The sequence below is a fragment of the Pseudophryne corroboree genome, chromosome 11, assembly GCF_028390025.1.
Source record: "Pseudophryne corroboree isolate aPseCor3 chromosome 11, aPseCor3.hap2, whole genome shotgun sequence".
NCBI lineage: Eukaryota > Metazoa > Chordata > Amphibia > Anura > Myobatrachidae > Pseudophryne > Pseudophryne corroboree.
The window spans coordinates 245324712-245342803 of record NC_086454.1 but is presented as its reverse complement, the minus strand read 5'-3'; the positions used below and the strand labels follow the sequence as shown (position 1 = coordinate 245342803).

The 18092-nt window shown below is 46.9% G+C and overlaps 1 protein-coding gene across 5 annotated transcripts in view; it reads left to right on the top strand.

Moving 5' to 3' along the window:
* NOD2 (nucleotide binding oligomerization domain containing 2) overlaps nucleotides 1–16181 on the top strand; it is a 275792-nt gene extending 259611 nt beyond the window's left edge. For all 5 annotated transcript variants that reach the window (XM_063945323.1, XM_063945319.1, XM_063945321.1 and 2 more), the window contains one exon: nucleotides 15569–16181. In XM_063945323.1, the coding sequence (XP_063801393.1) occupies nucleotides 15569–15644 (76 nt within the window). In that variant the 3' untranslated portion in view covers nucleotides 15645–16181. The remainder of the gene's footprint in view (nucleotides 1–15568) is intronic.
* Nucleotides 16182–18092: the final 1911 nt, after the last annotated feature.

Genomic DNA, 18092 nt, shown 5'->3' with positions numbered 1-18092 from the left:
GGACTTCATCCAGAAGTCTTCCACATGATTGTGAACCGTTGGGAAAAACCAAAGGTGGATATGATGGCGTCTCGCCTCAACAAAAAACTGGACAGGTATTGCGCCAGGTCAAGAGACCCTCAGGCAATAGCTGTGGACGCTCTGGTAACACCGTGGGTGTTCCAGTCAGTGTATGTGTTTCCTCCTCTGCCTCTCATACCCAAAGTACTGAGAATTATACGGCAAAGGGGAGTAAGAACGATACTCGTGGCTCCGGATTGGCCAAGAAGAACTTGGTACCCGGAACTTCAGGAGATGCTCACGGAAAATCCGTGGCCTCTACCTCTAAGACGGGACCTGATTCAGCAGGGACCGTGTCTATTCCAAGACTTACCGCGGCTGCGTTTGACGGCGTGGCGGTTGAACGCCGAATTCTAAGGGAAAAAGGCATTCCAGAAGAGGTCATTCCTACACTGGTTAAAGCCAGGAAGGAGGTGACTGCACAACATTATCACCGCATTTGGAGAAAATATGTTGCGTGGTGTGAGGCCAGGAAGGCCCCCACGGAGGAATTTCAATTGGGTCGATTCCTACATTTCCTGCAAACAGGATTGTCTATGGGCCTCAAGTTGGGGTCCATTAAGGTTCAAATTTCGGCCCTGTCGATTTTCTTCCAGAAAGAATTGGCTTCAGTTCCTGAAGTCCAGACTTTTGTAAAAGGAGTACTACATATACAGCCCCCGGTTGTGCCCCCAGTGGCTCCGTGGGACCTTAATGTAGTTTTGGATTTTCTCAAATCCCATTGGTTTGAGCCACTCAAATCGGCGGATTTGAAATATCTTACATGGAAAGTAACCATGCTACTGGCCCTGGCTTCAGCCAGGAGAGTGTCAGAATTGGCGGCTTTATCGTATAAAAGCCCATATCTGATTTTCCATTCGGACAGGGCAGAACTGCGGACGCGTCCTCATTTTCTGCCTAAGGTGGTGTCAGCTTTTCACCTGAACCAGCCTATTGTGGTGCCTGCGGCTACTAGCGATTTGGAGGATTCCAAGTTGCTGGACGTTGTCAGGGCATTGAAAATATATATTTCAAGGACGGCTGGAGTCAGAAAATCTGACTCGCTGTTTATACTGTATGCACCCAACAAGCTAGGTGCTCCTGCTTCTAAGCAGACGATTGCTCGTTGGATTTGTAGCACAATTCAACTTGCACATTCTGTGGCAGGCCTGCCACAGCCTAAATCTGTCAAGGCCCATTCCACAAGGAAGGTGGGCTCATCCTGGGCGGCTGCCCGAGGGGTCTCGGCATTACAACTCTGCCGAGCAGCTACGTGGTCGGGGGAGAACACGTTTGTAAAATTCTACAAATTTGATACCCTGGCTAAAGAGGACCTGGAGTTCTCTCATTCGGTGCTGCAGAGTCATCCGCACTCTCCCGCCCGTTTGGGAGCTTTGGTATAATCCCCATGGTCCTGACGGAGTCCCCAGCATCCACTAGGACGTTAGAGAAAATAAGATTTTACTTACCGATAAATCTATTTCTCGTAGTCCGTAGTGGATGCTGGGCGCCCATCCCAAGTGCGGATTGTCTGCAATACTTGTACATAGTTATTGTTACAAAAAAATCGGGTTGTTCTTGTTGTGAGCCGTCTGTTCAGAGGCTCCTACGTTGTCATACTGTTAACTGGGTTCAGATCACAAGTTGTACGGTGTGATTGGTGTGGCTGGTATGAGTCTTACCCGGGATTCAAAATCCTTCCTTATTGTGTACGCTCGTCCGGGCACAGTATCCTAACTGAGGCTTGGAGGAGGGTCATAGGGGGAGGAGCCAGTGCACACCACCTGATCCTAAAGCTTTGTTTTTGTGCCCTGTCTCCTGCGGAGCCGCTAATCCCCATGGTCCTGACGGAGTCCCCAGCATCCACTACGGACTACGAGAAATAGATTTATCGGTAAGTAAAATCTTATTTTAATTTGTCCTGGACCACCAATCCAAGGCACCCCTACAAGTATCCCGAGGCACCCCAGGGAGACACTGCACACAGTTTGGGAACAACTGCATTAAGCTGAACAAACACTCAGCAGACACTGAATGAGCAAATCCAGGTTTGCAGAGAAGTTTGGTTCCCTGTAAAGAAAGACAAACACTCATGTGATTTTGAAATCTGTTTCAGGCATGTCACTGACCAGCTATAATATAACCTGCTTCATGTGGATGGCGGTCGTTGGGTCGACATGAGTTAGGTCGACATACATTGGGTCGACCACATTTGGTCGACATGCATTAGGGCGATGTGATCACTAGGGTCGACATGGTCATTAGGTCGGCATGTACTAGGTCGACATGGAAAAAGGTTGACATGAGTTTTTCACAATTTTTTTTCATTTTTTTGACCTTGGTCATACTTAACGATCCACGTGGACTACAACTGGGAATGGTAACCTGTGCCGAGCGCAGCGAGGCTCCGTGCCCAAAGCATGACGAGCGAAGCAGTGCACTAATTGGGGTTCCACGTCACTTTTCGAAGAAAACGACACCCAAAATAAGTAAAAAAACTCATGTCAACCTTTTTCCAAGTTGACCTAGCACATGTCAACCTAATGACCATGTCGACCAAACGTGGTCGATCCAATGCATGTCGACCTAATGAACCATACCCGCTTCATGTCCCCACTAGATCGTTCACAGCACTCTGGGGTATATTTACTAAGCTCCCGATTTTGACCGAGATGCCGTTTTTTCTTCAAAGTGTCATCTCGGTTAATCTCGGTCATTTACTAAACACTAATCACGGCAGTGATGAGGGCATTCGTAATTTTTTGCAAGTTCAGGTAAAAAATTACGAATGAATACACCATCGGTCAAAACGCGGCTGTTTAAGTATGAATCTCGGTCATTTACTAAGAAGTGCAAAGCCAAAAAAGAACAAACACTGCCGTGAAAAATTTCAACTCGTAAAAAAGTGCTAAAAAAAAACAGAACTTTTTTTTTTATTCGTGATTGGATAGGCATGCACGGATCCATGAGATCCGTGCATGTATATCAGTGGGAAGGGGTGGGAAAGTGCTTATTTTTTTAAAAAAAATTGCGTGGGGTCCCCCCTCCTAAGCATAACCAGCCTCGGGCTCTTTGAGCCGATCCTGGTTGCAGAAATATGGTGAAAAAAATGACAGGGGTTCCCCCATATTTAAGCAACCAGCATCGGGCTCTGCGCCTGGTCCTGGTCCCAAAAATACGGGGGACAAAAAGAGTAGGGGTCCCCCGTATTTTTAAAACCAGCACCGGGCTCCACTAGCTGGACAGATAATGCCACAGCCGGGGGTCACTTTTATACAGCGCCCTGCGGCCGTGGCATCAAAAATCCAACTAGTCACCCCTGGCCGGGGTACCCTGGGGGAGTGGGAACCCCTTCAATCAAGGGGTCCCCCCCCAGCCACCCAAGGGCCAGGGGTGAAGCCCGAGGCTGTCCCCCCCATCCAATGGGCTGCGGATGGGAGGGCTGATAGCCTTTGTTGTAAAATAAAAGATATTGTTTTTAGTAGCAGTACTACAAGTCCCAGCAAGCCTCCCCCGCATGCTGGTACTTGGAGAACCACAAGTACCAGCATGCGGCGGAAAAACGGGCCCGCTGGTACCTGTAGTACTACCACTAAAAAAATTCCAAAAAAACACAAGACACACACACCGTGAAAGTATAATTTTATTACATACATACACACATACATACATACTTACCTTAAGTACCCACGCAGGTCGGTCCTCTTCTCCAGTAGAATCCAAGGGGTACCTGTTGAATAAATTCTACTCACGAGATCCAGGGGTCCAGGCTCCTCGGCAAATCCAGGGATAATCCACGTACTTGAATAAAACAAAAAAACGGTTGCCCGACCACGAACTGAAAGGTGACCCATGTTTGCACATGGGTCACCTTTCCACGAATGCCAGAAACCCACTTTGCCTTCTGGCTAAGTGGGTTTCTTCAGCCAATCAGGGAGTGCCACGTTGTAGCACTCTCCTGATCAGCTGTGTGCTGCTGTCCTCACTGACAGGCAGCACACGGCAGTGTTACAATGTAGCGCCTATGCGCTACATTGTAACCAATGATGGGAACTTTCTGCCCTGCGGTTGACCTAAAGTGACGTCACCGCTGAGCAGAAAGTTCCCATCATTGGTTACAATGTAGCGCATAGGCGCTACATTGTAACACTGCCGCGTGCTGCCTGTCAGTGAAGACAGCAGCACACAGCTGATCAGGAGAGTGCTACAACGTGGCACTCCCTGATTGGCTGAAGAAACCCACTTAGCCAGAAGGCAAAGTGGGTTTCTGGCATTCGTGGGAAGGTGACCCATGTGCAAACATGGGTCACCTTTCAGTTCGTGGTCGGGCAACCGTTTTTTTGTTTTATTCAAGTACGTGGATTATCCCTGGATTTGCCGAGGAGCCTGGACCCCTGGATCTCGTGAGTAGAATTTATTCAACAGGTACCCCTTGGATTCTACTGGAGAAGAGGACCGACCTGCGTGGGAACATAAGGTAAGTATGTATGTATGTGTGTATGTATGTAATAAAATTATACTTTCACGGTGTGTGTGTCTTGTGTTTTTTTGGGTATTTTTTTAGTGGTAGTACTACAGGTACCAGCGGGCCCGTTTTTCCGCCGCATGCTGGTACTTGTGGTTCTCCAAGTACCAGCATGCGGGGGAGGCTTGCTGGGACTTGTAGTACTGCTACTAAAAACAATATCTTTTATTTTACAACAAAGGCTATCAGCCCTCCCATCCGCAGCCCATTGGATGGGGGGGGACAGCCTCGGGCTTCACCCCTGGCCCTTGGGTGGCTGGGGGGGGGGGACCCCTTGATTGAAGGGGTTCCCACTCCCCCAGGGTACCCCGGCCAGGGGTGACTAGTTGGATTTTTGATGCCACGGCCGCAGGGCACTATATAAAAGTGACCCCCGGCTGTGGCATTATCTGTCCAGCTAGTGGAGCCCGGTGCTGGTTTTAAAAATACGGGGGACCCCTACTCTTTTTGTCCCCCGTATTTTTGGGACCAGGACCAGGCGCAGAGCCCGATGCTGGTTGCTTAAATATGGGGGAACCCCTGTCATTTTTTTCCCCATATTTCTGCAACCAGGATCGGCTCAAAGAGCCCGAGGCTGGTTATGCTTAGGAGGGGGGACCCCACGCATTTTTTTGGGGGATTTTACATTGTTTAATTAAAAATAATAAAAAAAAAGAACCCCAGCACGGATCACACAGATCCGGCCGAGATTGATTGTAAAAAAAAACGGCAGTGTTTTGCTAATCACTGCCGTAAAATTAGGTAAAAAAAAACGAATGACATCGACATCGGAAGAAAAGAAAAACACGAATACGACAGCTTAGTAAATCCATCGTAATAAATTCAAAAAGTTGCAGTTTTACACTGTCGATGTCATTCGTGATTGAACTTTGACCTATTTTCGGAAATTACGAATGTTAGTAAATGTACCCCTCTGTGTGACCTCTAGGATCTCAATCTTATTCAGCAATCCATAAGCATTGGTATTACAGAGTAATGTTACCCAATTTTTGATGTTGCTGAAGATGTAATACAAACTTCCTGTTTACTGTGCACTGTGGGGGTAATTCCAAGTTGATCGCAGCAGGATTTTTGATAGCAATTGGGCAAAACCATGTGCACTGCAGGGGAGGCAGATATAACATGTGCAGAAAGAGTTAGATTTGGGTGGGTTATTTTGTTTCTGTGCAGGGTAAATACTGGCTGCTTTATTTTTACACTGCAAATTAGATTGCAGATTGAACACACCACACCCAAATCTATCTCTCTCTGCACATGTTATATCTGCCTCCCCTGCAGTGCACATGGTTTTGCCCAATTGCTATCAAAAATCCTGCTGCGATCAACTTGGAATTACCCCCAGTGTGCAGTAATATTAGCTTAGGCCCTCATTCCGAGTTGTTCGCTCGGTAATTTTCTTCGCATCGCAGCGATTTTCCGCTAATTGCGCATGCGCAATGTTCGCACTGCGACTGCGCCTAGTAAATTTGCTAAGAAGTTTGGTATTTTACTCACGGCATTACAAGGTTTTTTCTTCGTTCTGGTGATCGGAGTGTGATTGACAGGAAGTGGGTGTTTCTGGGCGGAAACTGGCCATTTTATGGGTGTGTGTGAAAAAACGCTGCCGTTTCTGGGAAAAACGCGGGAGTGGCTGGAGAAACGGGGGAGTGCCTGGGCGAACGCTGGGTATGTTTGTGACGTCAAACCAGGAACGAAACTGACTGAACTGATCGCAGCGGCGGCTTAGCGTGTGCAATGCTGCTAAAAGCAGCTTGCGAGTGAACAACTCGGAATGAGGGCCTTAGTCAGGTTACTGTGAATTGTTATCAGAACCACCAGTCCTCAGATCCTGTTTCAATGCTCTGTGATGTTGAGTTCCAGGAACCAAATACTTACTAAAAGGAATATATACAGTAAGCTTATATTAAATACATTTCATACATGTTGGATGTTTCTTAATAACATCTTTAAACAAATCATACTAGAGGCCAGCATCTTACAAGGTATCTTCTGGCTAAATATGTGACCGCAACTGTTATTATTTTGTAACCTGAATAAATGAATCTTTCATGTCACAATTATTTCCGTATGTGTATGTTGTTAGTTCCTCTTTTGCAATGATTGGGGTGTGAAAGATTAAGCTGTTTATATAAATGTTACAAAATAATAAGTTGTGGGAAAGCATCAAAACATATATGATTGGAGATTTACTAAATGGTGATCTTAGGACATTTTCCCATAGACGATACTATAGCTCCTGGATGTACAGTAAAACAATATTACTCATTGGGTGGAATTCAAATGTTTTGTCCGCTTGGAGCCACTAGATAGCACCCAACAGAGCTATTCAATTGTTGCTCTGTTCGGGTACGATGGCTGTCCGCGTATGTATTTCAGCTCGCAGCCCCCGGGGGGTGGCGAGCTGTAATGTGGAAAAGTGACCTGTGTGGATGCCCAAATGGCACTTTTCGCGATCGCGCCCAGAAGTTTGGTCGGGTTTAGCTGCTTTACACTGCTAAAGCCCACCTATATGGGCATGATCAGTGCAAAAAACAAACAACTGAATTGCGTCCTGTTATCTCCCGTCACTTCAGACGGGAGATCGGGCGTGCAAAACAATTGAATGCCGCCCATTATCTCAGTTTTATCTAAAATGTGCATCCTTCAGCAATGGATTCATTCAACGCTCCCCACTCTATCTATGGTTCAGGAAAACATATTCAATTAGCGGGATGTAATGAAGTCAAACTTCGGCGGCTGTGCGGGATGCCGGCCGAACTCAGACTTTTTTTAAAAAGAGCAATCATTTTATTTGGCTAAACCATATCTTGTAAATGATTGCCACATTAAAAAACATCCGAGTCCGGCCGGCATCCCGCACGGCACCCGAATTCGGAGTTCATTACATCGCGGCCCATGTGCTTAAAATGGACACCCAGTAAGGAATAAACAGCAAATAACAAATTGTGTCAAATCCACAAATAGGGGGTTATTCAGGTGGCAGCCACAATATCCCCGGCAGCAGCGGCAGTGCGCACGTGCAGGTACCGTCCTGCGCTTGTGCGGCCGCTGAATGCGATGTGATCGCATTGGCTGAGAATGACTCTGCCTGATTGACAGGCAGAGGTGTTTGCGGGGCGGGGTGCGGTGAGTGAGCGTTGTGGCGGCGGGTCAGCAGGGGCAGGCCATTCTGCATGCTGGACATCCTTGCCCTGCAATGGGAGGCCCCCAGCATATGAAAAAACGGATTGCAGATTAACAGAATCTTCAATCTGTACTGAATAACCCCCATAGTACCAATATATATATTTTAATGACCTCCCAATTAATTAGTTAATTGATTAAGCACAAGTAATCCTACTGAGATGTGGCACATATGGTCCGTATTCATACCCCCCCCCCCCCCCCCTTCTTGTTTTTCTTGCCCTTTTCATTTTTCTATCTCATGATGTTAATAGTTCTTTCTGGATTCTTCATCCGACATACAGTAAATGCGGGTTTGAGTTGCTTTCAGTGGGAGAGGGGGGAGATTTATCAAATCTTCTAGAGAGATAAAGTGGAAAAGTTGATCATAGCGACCACTCGTCTTCTGTCATTTATGTACAGTAGCACAGCCTGTAAAGGGATCAGTATGTAAAGCCGACGGCCGGGATCAGTATACCGACAGCGAGATCCCGGCTACTGGTATGCCAGCATGGGTAAGTCTCTTCCGGGCTTGCTGCGCTCGCCACAGGATTTATTCTCCCTCTATGGGTGTCGTGGACACCCATAGAGTAAGAAAAGCCTGTGGCTCCGGGATTCCGGCGGTGGTATTTCACCACTATTCGGGATTCTGACGTCGGCATTGTGACGTCCGGGATCCCGACTAGCGGTATGGTAACCGCTTCCCCCTGTAAAGCAGTGGTCGAAGTGGAAATTTAGAAGTTAAGGTATGGAAAACTCAATAGGATACTCGGGAGTCTGAAGTACACCTATCTGAATTTTTTTGTGGAGTGCGCACTCTGGGAGCCCAGCAAGATGCTAAAGGCATCTGAGTGCTGCGATCGCCTCTGCCTGAATGACAGGCAGAGGCTTTCGCAGGGCGGGAGGGGGCATACCAACGGCGTTAGAACGCCGTTGGTGGGGCACGGTTCGGATAACGGAGGCGTGTACGGACCGCTGGGGTGCGGGCCGTAGCGGCTGCGTTATGTCACATGCAGCTGCTGTGACCCAGGACACGGCAAGTAGCGACCTGCCAGCACGCAGGAGCTGTGCTGGTAGGGAGCTTCTCGCCAGGTACAAAAGTATCAACGCCGTGCGATACTTTTGTACCTGTGCGGGGGAGGGGGGCAGCCAGAGCCAGACATGTTCCCCCGCATGTCTGAGAAAATGATCGTAGATGTGCTACATTTAGCACATCTACGATCAGATCTGAATTAGGCCCTGTGTTCCCTACCTCCCCCATCCACCTCTTTCCCATATATGTTTTATTTCCCCTTTCCTTATTATCCTACATGTCTCTCCTGCTCCTCTTACTTCCTCTTTCCCTTACTTACCCTGCACCTCTCCTACACTCTATCACTCTTTAACCCTTCCTTCCTTCCCCCCTACACCTCTCACTCCCTCCTTCCCTCTCTCACCTAAACATCTCACACCCTCCTTCCCTCTCTCACCCTAAACATCTCACACCCTCCTTCCCTCTCTCATCTCACTCAGTCATTACCTCTATCACGTCTAGGTCTTACTCATTCCTTACCTCTCCCACCCCTACACCTCTCACTCACTCCTTCTCTCTGTCGCTCCTACACCTCTGCTTCCCTCTCCCAACCCTGCACCTCTCACTCTCTCTTTCCCTCTCCCACCCCTGCACCTCTCCTTCCCTCTCACTCTCTCCTTCCCTTTATCGCTCCTACATCTCTCCTTCCCTCTGTCGCTCCTACACCTCTCCTTCCTTCTTACACTCCTTCCCTCTCACTCCCTCCTTCCCTCTGTCACTCCAAAACCTCTCCTTCCCTCTGTTACCCCTGCACCTCACGCTCTCTTCTTCCCCCTGTCAGCCCTGTACCTCTCCTTCCCTCTCACTCCCTTTATCACTCTTACACCTCTGTCCCTCTCTCACCCCTGCACCTCTCACGCCCTCCTTCCCACTCTCACCCCTACACTATTCTTTCCCTCTTTCACCTCTGCACCTCTCACACACTCCTTCCCTCTCCGGACCCTGCTCCTCTCACTTCCTCCTGCCCTCTGTCGCTCCTACACCTCTCCTTCCCTCTGCCACCCCTGCACTTCTCACTCCTTCCTCCCTCTGTCACCCCTACAACTCTCATTCACTCTCTCACCTCTGCACCTCTCACACCCTCCTTCCCTCTCTGGCCCCTGCTCCTTACGTCACACAACATACAGTATGATGGTTGCACGGGTCTGATTGCTTAATAAAACAAAAATACAATTCACTAAGGGGCTGAGTGCATCATCACCCATTTATTGTTGCCTTCCATAGAAGGGGAGAGGACACCCCCTAAGATTTTGCAGCACACCCCGTGCATTAGTACATGAACCTCAGTGCGCATTGTTTGAATTTCCTACCAGTAATACCTCCTAGTTAGTGCAGAGGTATGTTCCTTAATGACTGTCACATTTCTCATAAAAGATCCACTGGTGGAACTAATTATTTCACTAGTAATACTGAGGAGATCTGTAACACCTGCACTGTTTTGGGACCCTTAGGACTGGAATTGTGAAACACTGGCTTAAAATATTAGAAGGTAATAATTGTATCATCAGTAACATATTGTTACTACCTCATGACTATTATTTGTCACGGTTTTGTGCACAAGGTTACTTGGATCAGGTGATGACTGACGTCCAGGGTCTGAGGCTTGGAGCTGGAGTTGAGGAGGCTGAATATAGGTCTTTTGCATGGAATTTGGGTAGCAGTGAGAACTGCCTTTTATATGAGTTCAAGGTAATGAACCACGCAGTGGTAATGTACCGGACTGGTTAAAGGCTGAAGAAAGCTGGGCCAGATTGGCTACCGGTTGAAGAATACAGCTGGACCGGACTGGCTACCAGCTGAAGAGATGATGCTGGACCGGACTAGCTACCAGCTGAGGAATACAGCTAGACCGGACTGGCTACTGGCTGAAGAGATGCTGCTGGACCGGACTTGCTACCGGCTGAGGAATACAGCTGCACCGGACTGGCTACCAGCTGAAGAGATGCTGCTGGACCGGACTGGCTACCGGATGAGGAATACAGCTGGACTGGACTGGCTACCGGCTGAAGAGATGCTGCTGGGCCAGATAAGCTACCAGCTGAAGAGATGATGCTGGGCCGGACTATCTACCGGCTGAGGAATACAGCTGGACCGGACTGGCTACTGGCTGAAGAGATGCTGCTGGGCCGGACTGGCTACCGGCTGAGGAATATAGCTGGACCGGACTGGCTACCAGCTGAAGAGATGCTGCTGGACCGGACTGGCTACCGGCTGAGGAATACAGCTGGACTGGACTGGCTACCGGCTGAAGAGATGCTGCTGGACCAGACTAGCTACCAGCTGAGGAATACAGCTAGACCAGACTGGCTGAGGAGCTAATCTGTCTAAAATTAATTAAACAAAAGAGAGCGCATAGAGAATATATACCAATTTATTATTGGATAAAACACTTAAAATGTATTTATACTGATAATTTAAAACATGAATGAATGAAACCGCACAAAAGGAAACCACTGAACTAGCAATGATATATGCTTATAATCCCAAATGATTGTGGGAAAGAGAACGTTCTCAATGTAGCTGAGAGAGGTAATGTTCAATGTCCCACCAAGCAGGTGATAACTAATGAGCAAAGCAATAGAACCGTAGCAGGTCCACTTGATCCTCTTGAAAAATAAGTAACATTTGTAGCAATGCAATAAGAAGGTAACCGATTCCTCCCACAGCAAGTGGGTGGGCTACAACCCCCCTCCGCAATCCGACAGTGTGGTATCTCACCGCTGCAGATGAAGAGAGTGGTGGTCCGCTTCCAGAGCTCCTGGGCGATGCGGTAACACGGACGCGGCGGTCAGATGCGGACAACGTCCCAGCAAGGGAGAGGGGGGAACCCACACCACGGCTGGAGCTGGTAACTGGAGGTGGTGGTAAAAGTGCTGGATCAGCGCTGCGGCTGTAAGGTGCAGTAGTCAGGGCTCACAGTGATGCGGTTAACGTCCCTTATCCTTAACGCGTTTCTCCGATGTAGGGCAAGTCGGTTTCATCAGAAGGTAATTTTGAGGCACAAGAGTTGCACTATTTAAGGTGATTGGCAGCCTATCAGCATTTTTCCTCACCATAATTGCAATTGGAGTAACAGGTGCATAACAGGTGTTTCTAATCATTATGGTTTCCAACAGTTTCAAGCATACTTAAATTTATACATACAAGAAAAAACAACAATGTAATAAAAACCTTATAACAGACTAATTAAGTCTGATTTAAACGCACAAAACATGTAACAATCTTTTTGAAAAGATAAGTATAATAATGTGGCATCACGGAGAGAACATGATAAGCCTAAATGCATGTAAAATATATCATCCAGCGCATTCGCAGTATCATTAATCTGTGTGGCTCACCACACGAATGCTTAAGACGGAAAACAATACTAGACTATAGAGACCCAGGTTCGAATCCCCCTTCTCAATCAATTATTTTGCCATGAATTAATCATAAATATAGAGAGAGTACACAACGTATATAATACGTACATAATCCCAATTTTTAAAAAACATACTTAATCATGAATAGTAACCATAATACACATGGTAAATGGTATAGATGGTATAGGACAGGATAATGGAATAGATAAATAGAGATGAATAAATAATCCCACTTATATATTATTCATCTCTATACAGTCATTAAGACCCTTGGGGAATAGGGTACCCAAAGTATAGATCCAAAAATCTTCCTGTTTACATAATACATTGAATCTATCCCCTCCTCTGATGGTGGGTTTAATGTGTTCTACCCCCTGCACTTTTAAACATTTGATGTCCCCATCATGTTCCTATAACACATGCCTCACCAGACTGTGTTGACTAGTACCCCTCTGTATATTGCCCCTATGCTCTAAAAAACGTGTGTGTCACCACCAATCCCGGTTATTTGGGAATACCCCCACGCTGTCAGATATATCCTCCAAAGCTCCCGTCAGTCCAGCATGAACAGCATGGTGGTGACTATACATCTATGCCTGCTGGCTGCTGTCTCCTATAGCCCCTGATATCCATGCAACATCTCTCTGTTTTATGCCGTTTTTTAACCTATGTTTCTATTAAAATATCAGTTTTTTACCTATACACAGACGGTATTGCACTATTCCTATTTTCTTATTTTAAGTGCTTATTGGAGTCTATACGTCCTGTATCTCCGTGAAGTGGAAGCAGTTATATACAAAGTATATGGTTTCTACATGCAAATATACCATCTATGCCATGTGAGTGGGACCAGTAACGAATAAAAGATACACCATCTGATTTAATTGGATTACACTATGTTTTATGTCCTTTTATTATCTTTCTAGTATTCATACGTATGGAAGGTGTATCGTTATTCACTGCATTTAAAACCACCAGTGTGTAAGCAATTCTTATCAACGTCTCTAGAAGTGTCTAGTTGCGCCACTTTTTCTCACACTTTCTGTGTTTTGTGATATGTTGAAACCACGGTGAAGGTTTCTCTTGTGGGATTAAAGGCTGCTATCTAGTATAAGCGCAAGAAAGATCATCTGTTTTTTTGTTTGATAATACCACACCCTGTTTTTCTGTATGAGGTCAGTGAAAGAAACACAAACATTTCTTACTCACCGCATGTCAGCCGTGTTCACATTTCATAGGTGGTGGCACTGGTGTTCAGTGCAACATTACTGCTTCATACCTCCCGATTTCACAGGTCAGTCCCTTACACGCTGTGCGCATGCACACAGCATGTATTCACAGGGACAAAAGGGACTGGGGGCATGGCCAGTAGCTCACAGAGCGCTGACCATGCCCCCACAGACGCTTCAACATGACCCACCCCACTAGGTACAAAATGCTCTGTTCCTGGACTTCCCTCTTAATTTATGATTTCCATTGTGACGACACAGCCAGCGCGTCGTGTCGCACAGTCGTAAAATACATGCGGTTACTTTCCTAGCCCTGGTCCTAACCATGGAATTCACTAATTGCCGATATGTTATTAGTTATATGCTAGGCAATATTGTATTTTATTATGTTGTTATTATATTGTACAGTTATATTTTATCTGTTATATTAGGAATATGTAGTTTATTTGGTTATACTGTGTGCAATGTGTGTAATTGTATGCCAGAGTGTTAGTAACATAGTTAAATCAGTTCATTGTAATGTAAGTCCCCTAGCTGTACAATCAGATGTGATTAGGATGAGTAGGTTATGTAGTAAACAGGTTATGTATGGAGCTGCAGGTAATCTGATCCTATACACCCCATTGTGTACAGGAGCCCAGACACCTCGTCTCCACTCCTCTGTGACCTCCTGACTGACCAGCTTGTGTGATGAATAGACAGGGGAGGGTATAACAAGAGGAGTGGGCTCTTCTGGTGAGAGGGAGAGTTCTGCAAGGAAGGGTCAGAGAGAGTGGATGTACCTCTGAAGTGCAGACGCTGACTAGGCATTGCGGTGCCATCAGTGGCGAAATTCCGTGGTGCAGCACGCTGTGTGAGCTGGTATTCCAGGGGGTGTGGTATTGAAAGTCGACAGTAACTAGGTCGACAATGTCTAGGTCGACCACTATTGGTCGACAGTAACTAGGTCGACAGGGTGTCTAGGTCGACAGGGTCTTTAGGTCGACATGTTCTAGGTCGACAGGTCAAAAGGTCGACATGAGTTTTTAATGTTATTTTGGTGTCGTTTTCTTCGTAGAGTGACCGGGAACCCCAATTAGTGCACCGCGTCCCCTCGCATGGCTCGCTTTGCTCGCCATGCTTCGGGCATGGTGCCTTCGCTCCGCTACCGCTTCGCTCGGCACAGATTACCATTCCAATCATAGTCCATGTGGATCGTTAAGTATGAAAAGGTTCAAAAAAAGACAAAAATTGTGACAAACTCATGTCGACCTTTTGACCTGTCGACCTAGAACATGTCGACCTAAAGACCCTGTCGACCTAGACACCCTGTCGACCTAGTTACTGTCGACCAATAGTGGTCGACCTAGACATTGTCGACCTAGTTACTGTCGACTTTCAGTCCGGATCCCATTCCAGGCCAGGAGACACAGAACTAGTGCGGGCAGGTAACCTCAGGAGACTAATTCTAAACTACTGTGGGGACTTAGTAAGTAAGATACCATCCTGGCTTGCAATTGTTAATGTTATTGTGTACCGTGTGTGTATATTTACAATAAAGGACATTTGCCACTTTACTAAACTGTTTACATGAGTGATCAGAGAATCCGTATCCTCACATCCATCACCTGTGTTGAACTAGTTGAATGATAAGAAAGATGTTTCTTCACAGGTGATCGCAATAATACATTACAAGGGAAGTCCAGTAACAGAGCATTTTGTACCTAGTGGTGTGGGTCATGTTGGAGGGTATGCCCCCATAGTGACGGAAAACGTGGGCGTGGCTCGCACACTTATTTCTCCTGCAGCACAACATGTGCAGTTCCTACTGACATACCGCTGGATGCATCCTGTGATGCATCCGACTGAACATCAATTAGTTTTTCATATGTGTGCCACACCAAAATTTTCTTTGATGCAGCAATCATTTACTACAATTCAAAAGTAACATAACTCCTGTAGGTAGCGCCAATCTCAGCATATAAGAAATATGAAGTGTAGAATAAGCGTGCCTATATTCTGTGCACGGATCTAGATACATGCACTTTTTTACAGTGTGAAAGTATATACAAAAAACCCAATTCAATGTAATCTGCTAGCAAATGGAGAAAAGAGCTGCGCAGCGAGGTTTCGCCAAGGTGTAATGCTGGCAACTTGTAAAATACGTTGTCTCTTATGTGTCATTATCTTCACTCACTAGGCTCAAAGGAACTAATCTCACATCGGACGAGATGGAAACATTTGACAAATTTGATCACTTATTTGTAAAAGGATGAAGAAATGATCAACTGTAATAAAGCAGCCATACAGAACCAGCTGACACAGCCTGAAAAAGAAATCGTGACTAAATAACATTATATATAGATATTACTATCTACAAGAGAATCTACCGAGCAGTTGTAGCAAACTAATGGTTCAGATATCGTTCTTTTTTCTTGGTGTTTTTTTATAGCCCCAGCGCTGAAATGTGGACAGCTGCAAACAGTATGTGTGAAAGAACAATTGCATCCTAGGAATATTTTCTATTGTATTTATAATACCGTTAGGGCTTCTCCATAACGGTTTACATAAAGCAATATTGCTTGTTTTAACTTGCAATGGGGCCGTTACACTAATTAATATAAATTACACAACACACGGTTTTTATAATAGGATACAGAAGAGTATATTAGCAGTCACGGTTGACCCATTTTCTGAATTTTGTAGTGACACAGGATAGCAGAGCAGTGGCGTAACTAGAAATTTCTCTTACGTCCTAAGGGATGCTGGGGACTCCGTAAGGACCATGGGGAATAGACGGGCTCCGCAGGAGACATGGGCACTATAAAGAAACTTTAGAATGGGTGTGCACTGGCTCCTCCCTCTATGCCCCTCCTCCAGACCTCAGTTAGATCCTGTGCCCAGAGGAGACTGGGTGCTTTCAGGGGAGCTCTCCTGAGTTTCTCTATAATAAAGAATTTTGTTAGGTTTTTTATTTTCAGGGAGTCCTGCTGGCAACAGGCTCCCTGCGCCGTGGGACTGAGGAGAGAGAAGCAGACCTACTTCAGTGATAGGCTCTGCTTCTTAGGCTACTGGACACCATTAGCTCCAGAGGGATCGGAACGCAGGTCTCACCCTTGCCGTTCGTCCCAGAGCCACGCCGCCGTCCTCCTTGCAGAGCCGGAAGATTGAAGCCGGGTGAGTATACGAAGAAAGAAGACTTCACAGGCGGCAGAAGACTTCGGATCTTCACTGAGGTAACGCGCAGCGGTAACCCAACGACAAGTCACAGTTGGTTCCAACGACCCGTTTGCCTTTCCAAGGCATGATTCTGGATACGGAACGAAAAAGGGTTTTTCTCCCGATGGAAAAGGCCCAGGAACTCCAGAACGTGGTTAGGGACCTGTTAAAGCCAAAAAGGGTGTCGGTCCATCAATGTACTCGAGTTCTGGGAAAGATGGTGGCGTCTTACGAGGCTATTCCATTCGGCAGGTTCCATGCGAGGACCTTTCAGTGGGACCTTCTGGACAAGTGGTCCGGGTCACATCTACATATTCATCAGATGATCAGTCTGTCCCCCAGGGCCAGAGTATCTCTCTTGTGGTGGCTGCAGAGTGCTCACCTTCTAGAGGGTCGCAGGTTCGGCATTCAGGACTGGGTTCTGGTGACCACGGACGCGGGCCTCCGAGGCTGGGGAGCAGTCACACAGAGAAGAAACTTCCAGGGTCTGTGGTCAAGCCAGGAGGCTTGTCTGCACATCAACGTACTGGAATTAAGGGCCATATACAACGGCCTACGTCAAGCGGAGAATTTTCTTTGCGACCTACCAGTTCTGATTCAGTCAGACAACGTCACGGCTGTGGCTCATGTAAACGCCAAGGCGGAACAAGGAGCAGAGTGGCAATGGCAGAAGCCACTAGAATTCTTTGCTGGGCGGAAAATCATGTAAGCGCTCTGACAGCAGTCTTCATTCCGGGAGTGGACAACTGGGAAGCAGACTTCCTCAGCAGACACGATCTCCATCCAGGAGAATGGGGACTTCATCAAGAAGTCTTTGCAGAGATTGCAAGTCAGTGGGGACTGCCTCAAATAGACATGATGGCGTCATGCCTCAACAAAAAGCTCCCGAGGTATTGTGCCAGGTCAAGGGACCCTCAGGCGGTAGCGGTGGACGCCCTGGTGACTCCGTGGGTGTTCCAGTCGGTCTATGTGTTCCCTCCTCTTCCTCTCATCTCAAAAACATTGAGAATCATAAGACGAAAAGGAGTACAGGCAATTCTCATTGTTCCAGATTGGCCTCGGAGGGCCTGGTATCCAGAGCTACAAGAAATGCTCACAGAAGATCCGTGGCCTCTTCCTCTCAGAGAGGACCTGTTGCAACAGGGGCCCTGTCTGTTCCAAGACTTACCGTGGCTGCGTTTGACGGCATGGCGGTTGAACGCCGGATCCTAGCTGAAAAGGGCATTCTGGATGAGGTCATTCCTACTCTGATAAGGGCTAGGAAGGAGGTGACAGCGAAACATTATCACCGTATCTGGAGGAAGTATGTGTCTTGGTGTGAGACCAAGAATGCTCCTTCGGAGGAATTCCATCTGGGCCGTTTTCTCCACTTCCTACAGACTGGAGTGAATTTGGGCCTAAAATTAGGTTCCATTAAGGTACAGATTTCGGCAGCTTTATCTCACAAAAGCCCCTATCTGATTTTCCATGTGGACAGAGCTGAGTTGCGAACTCGTCCTCAATTT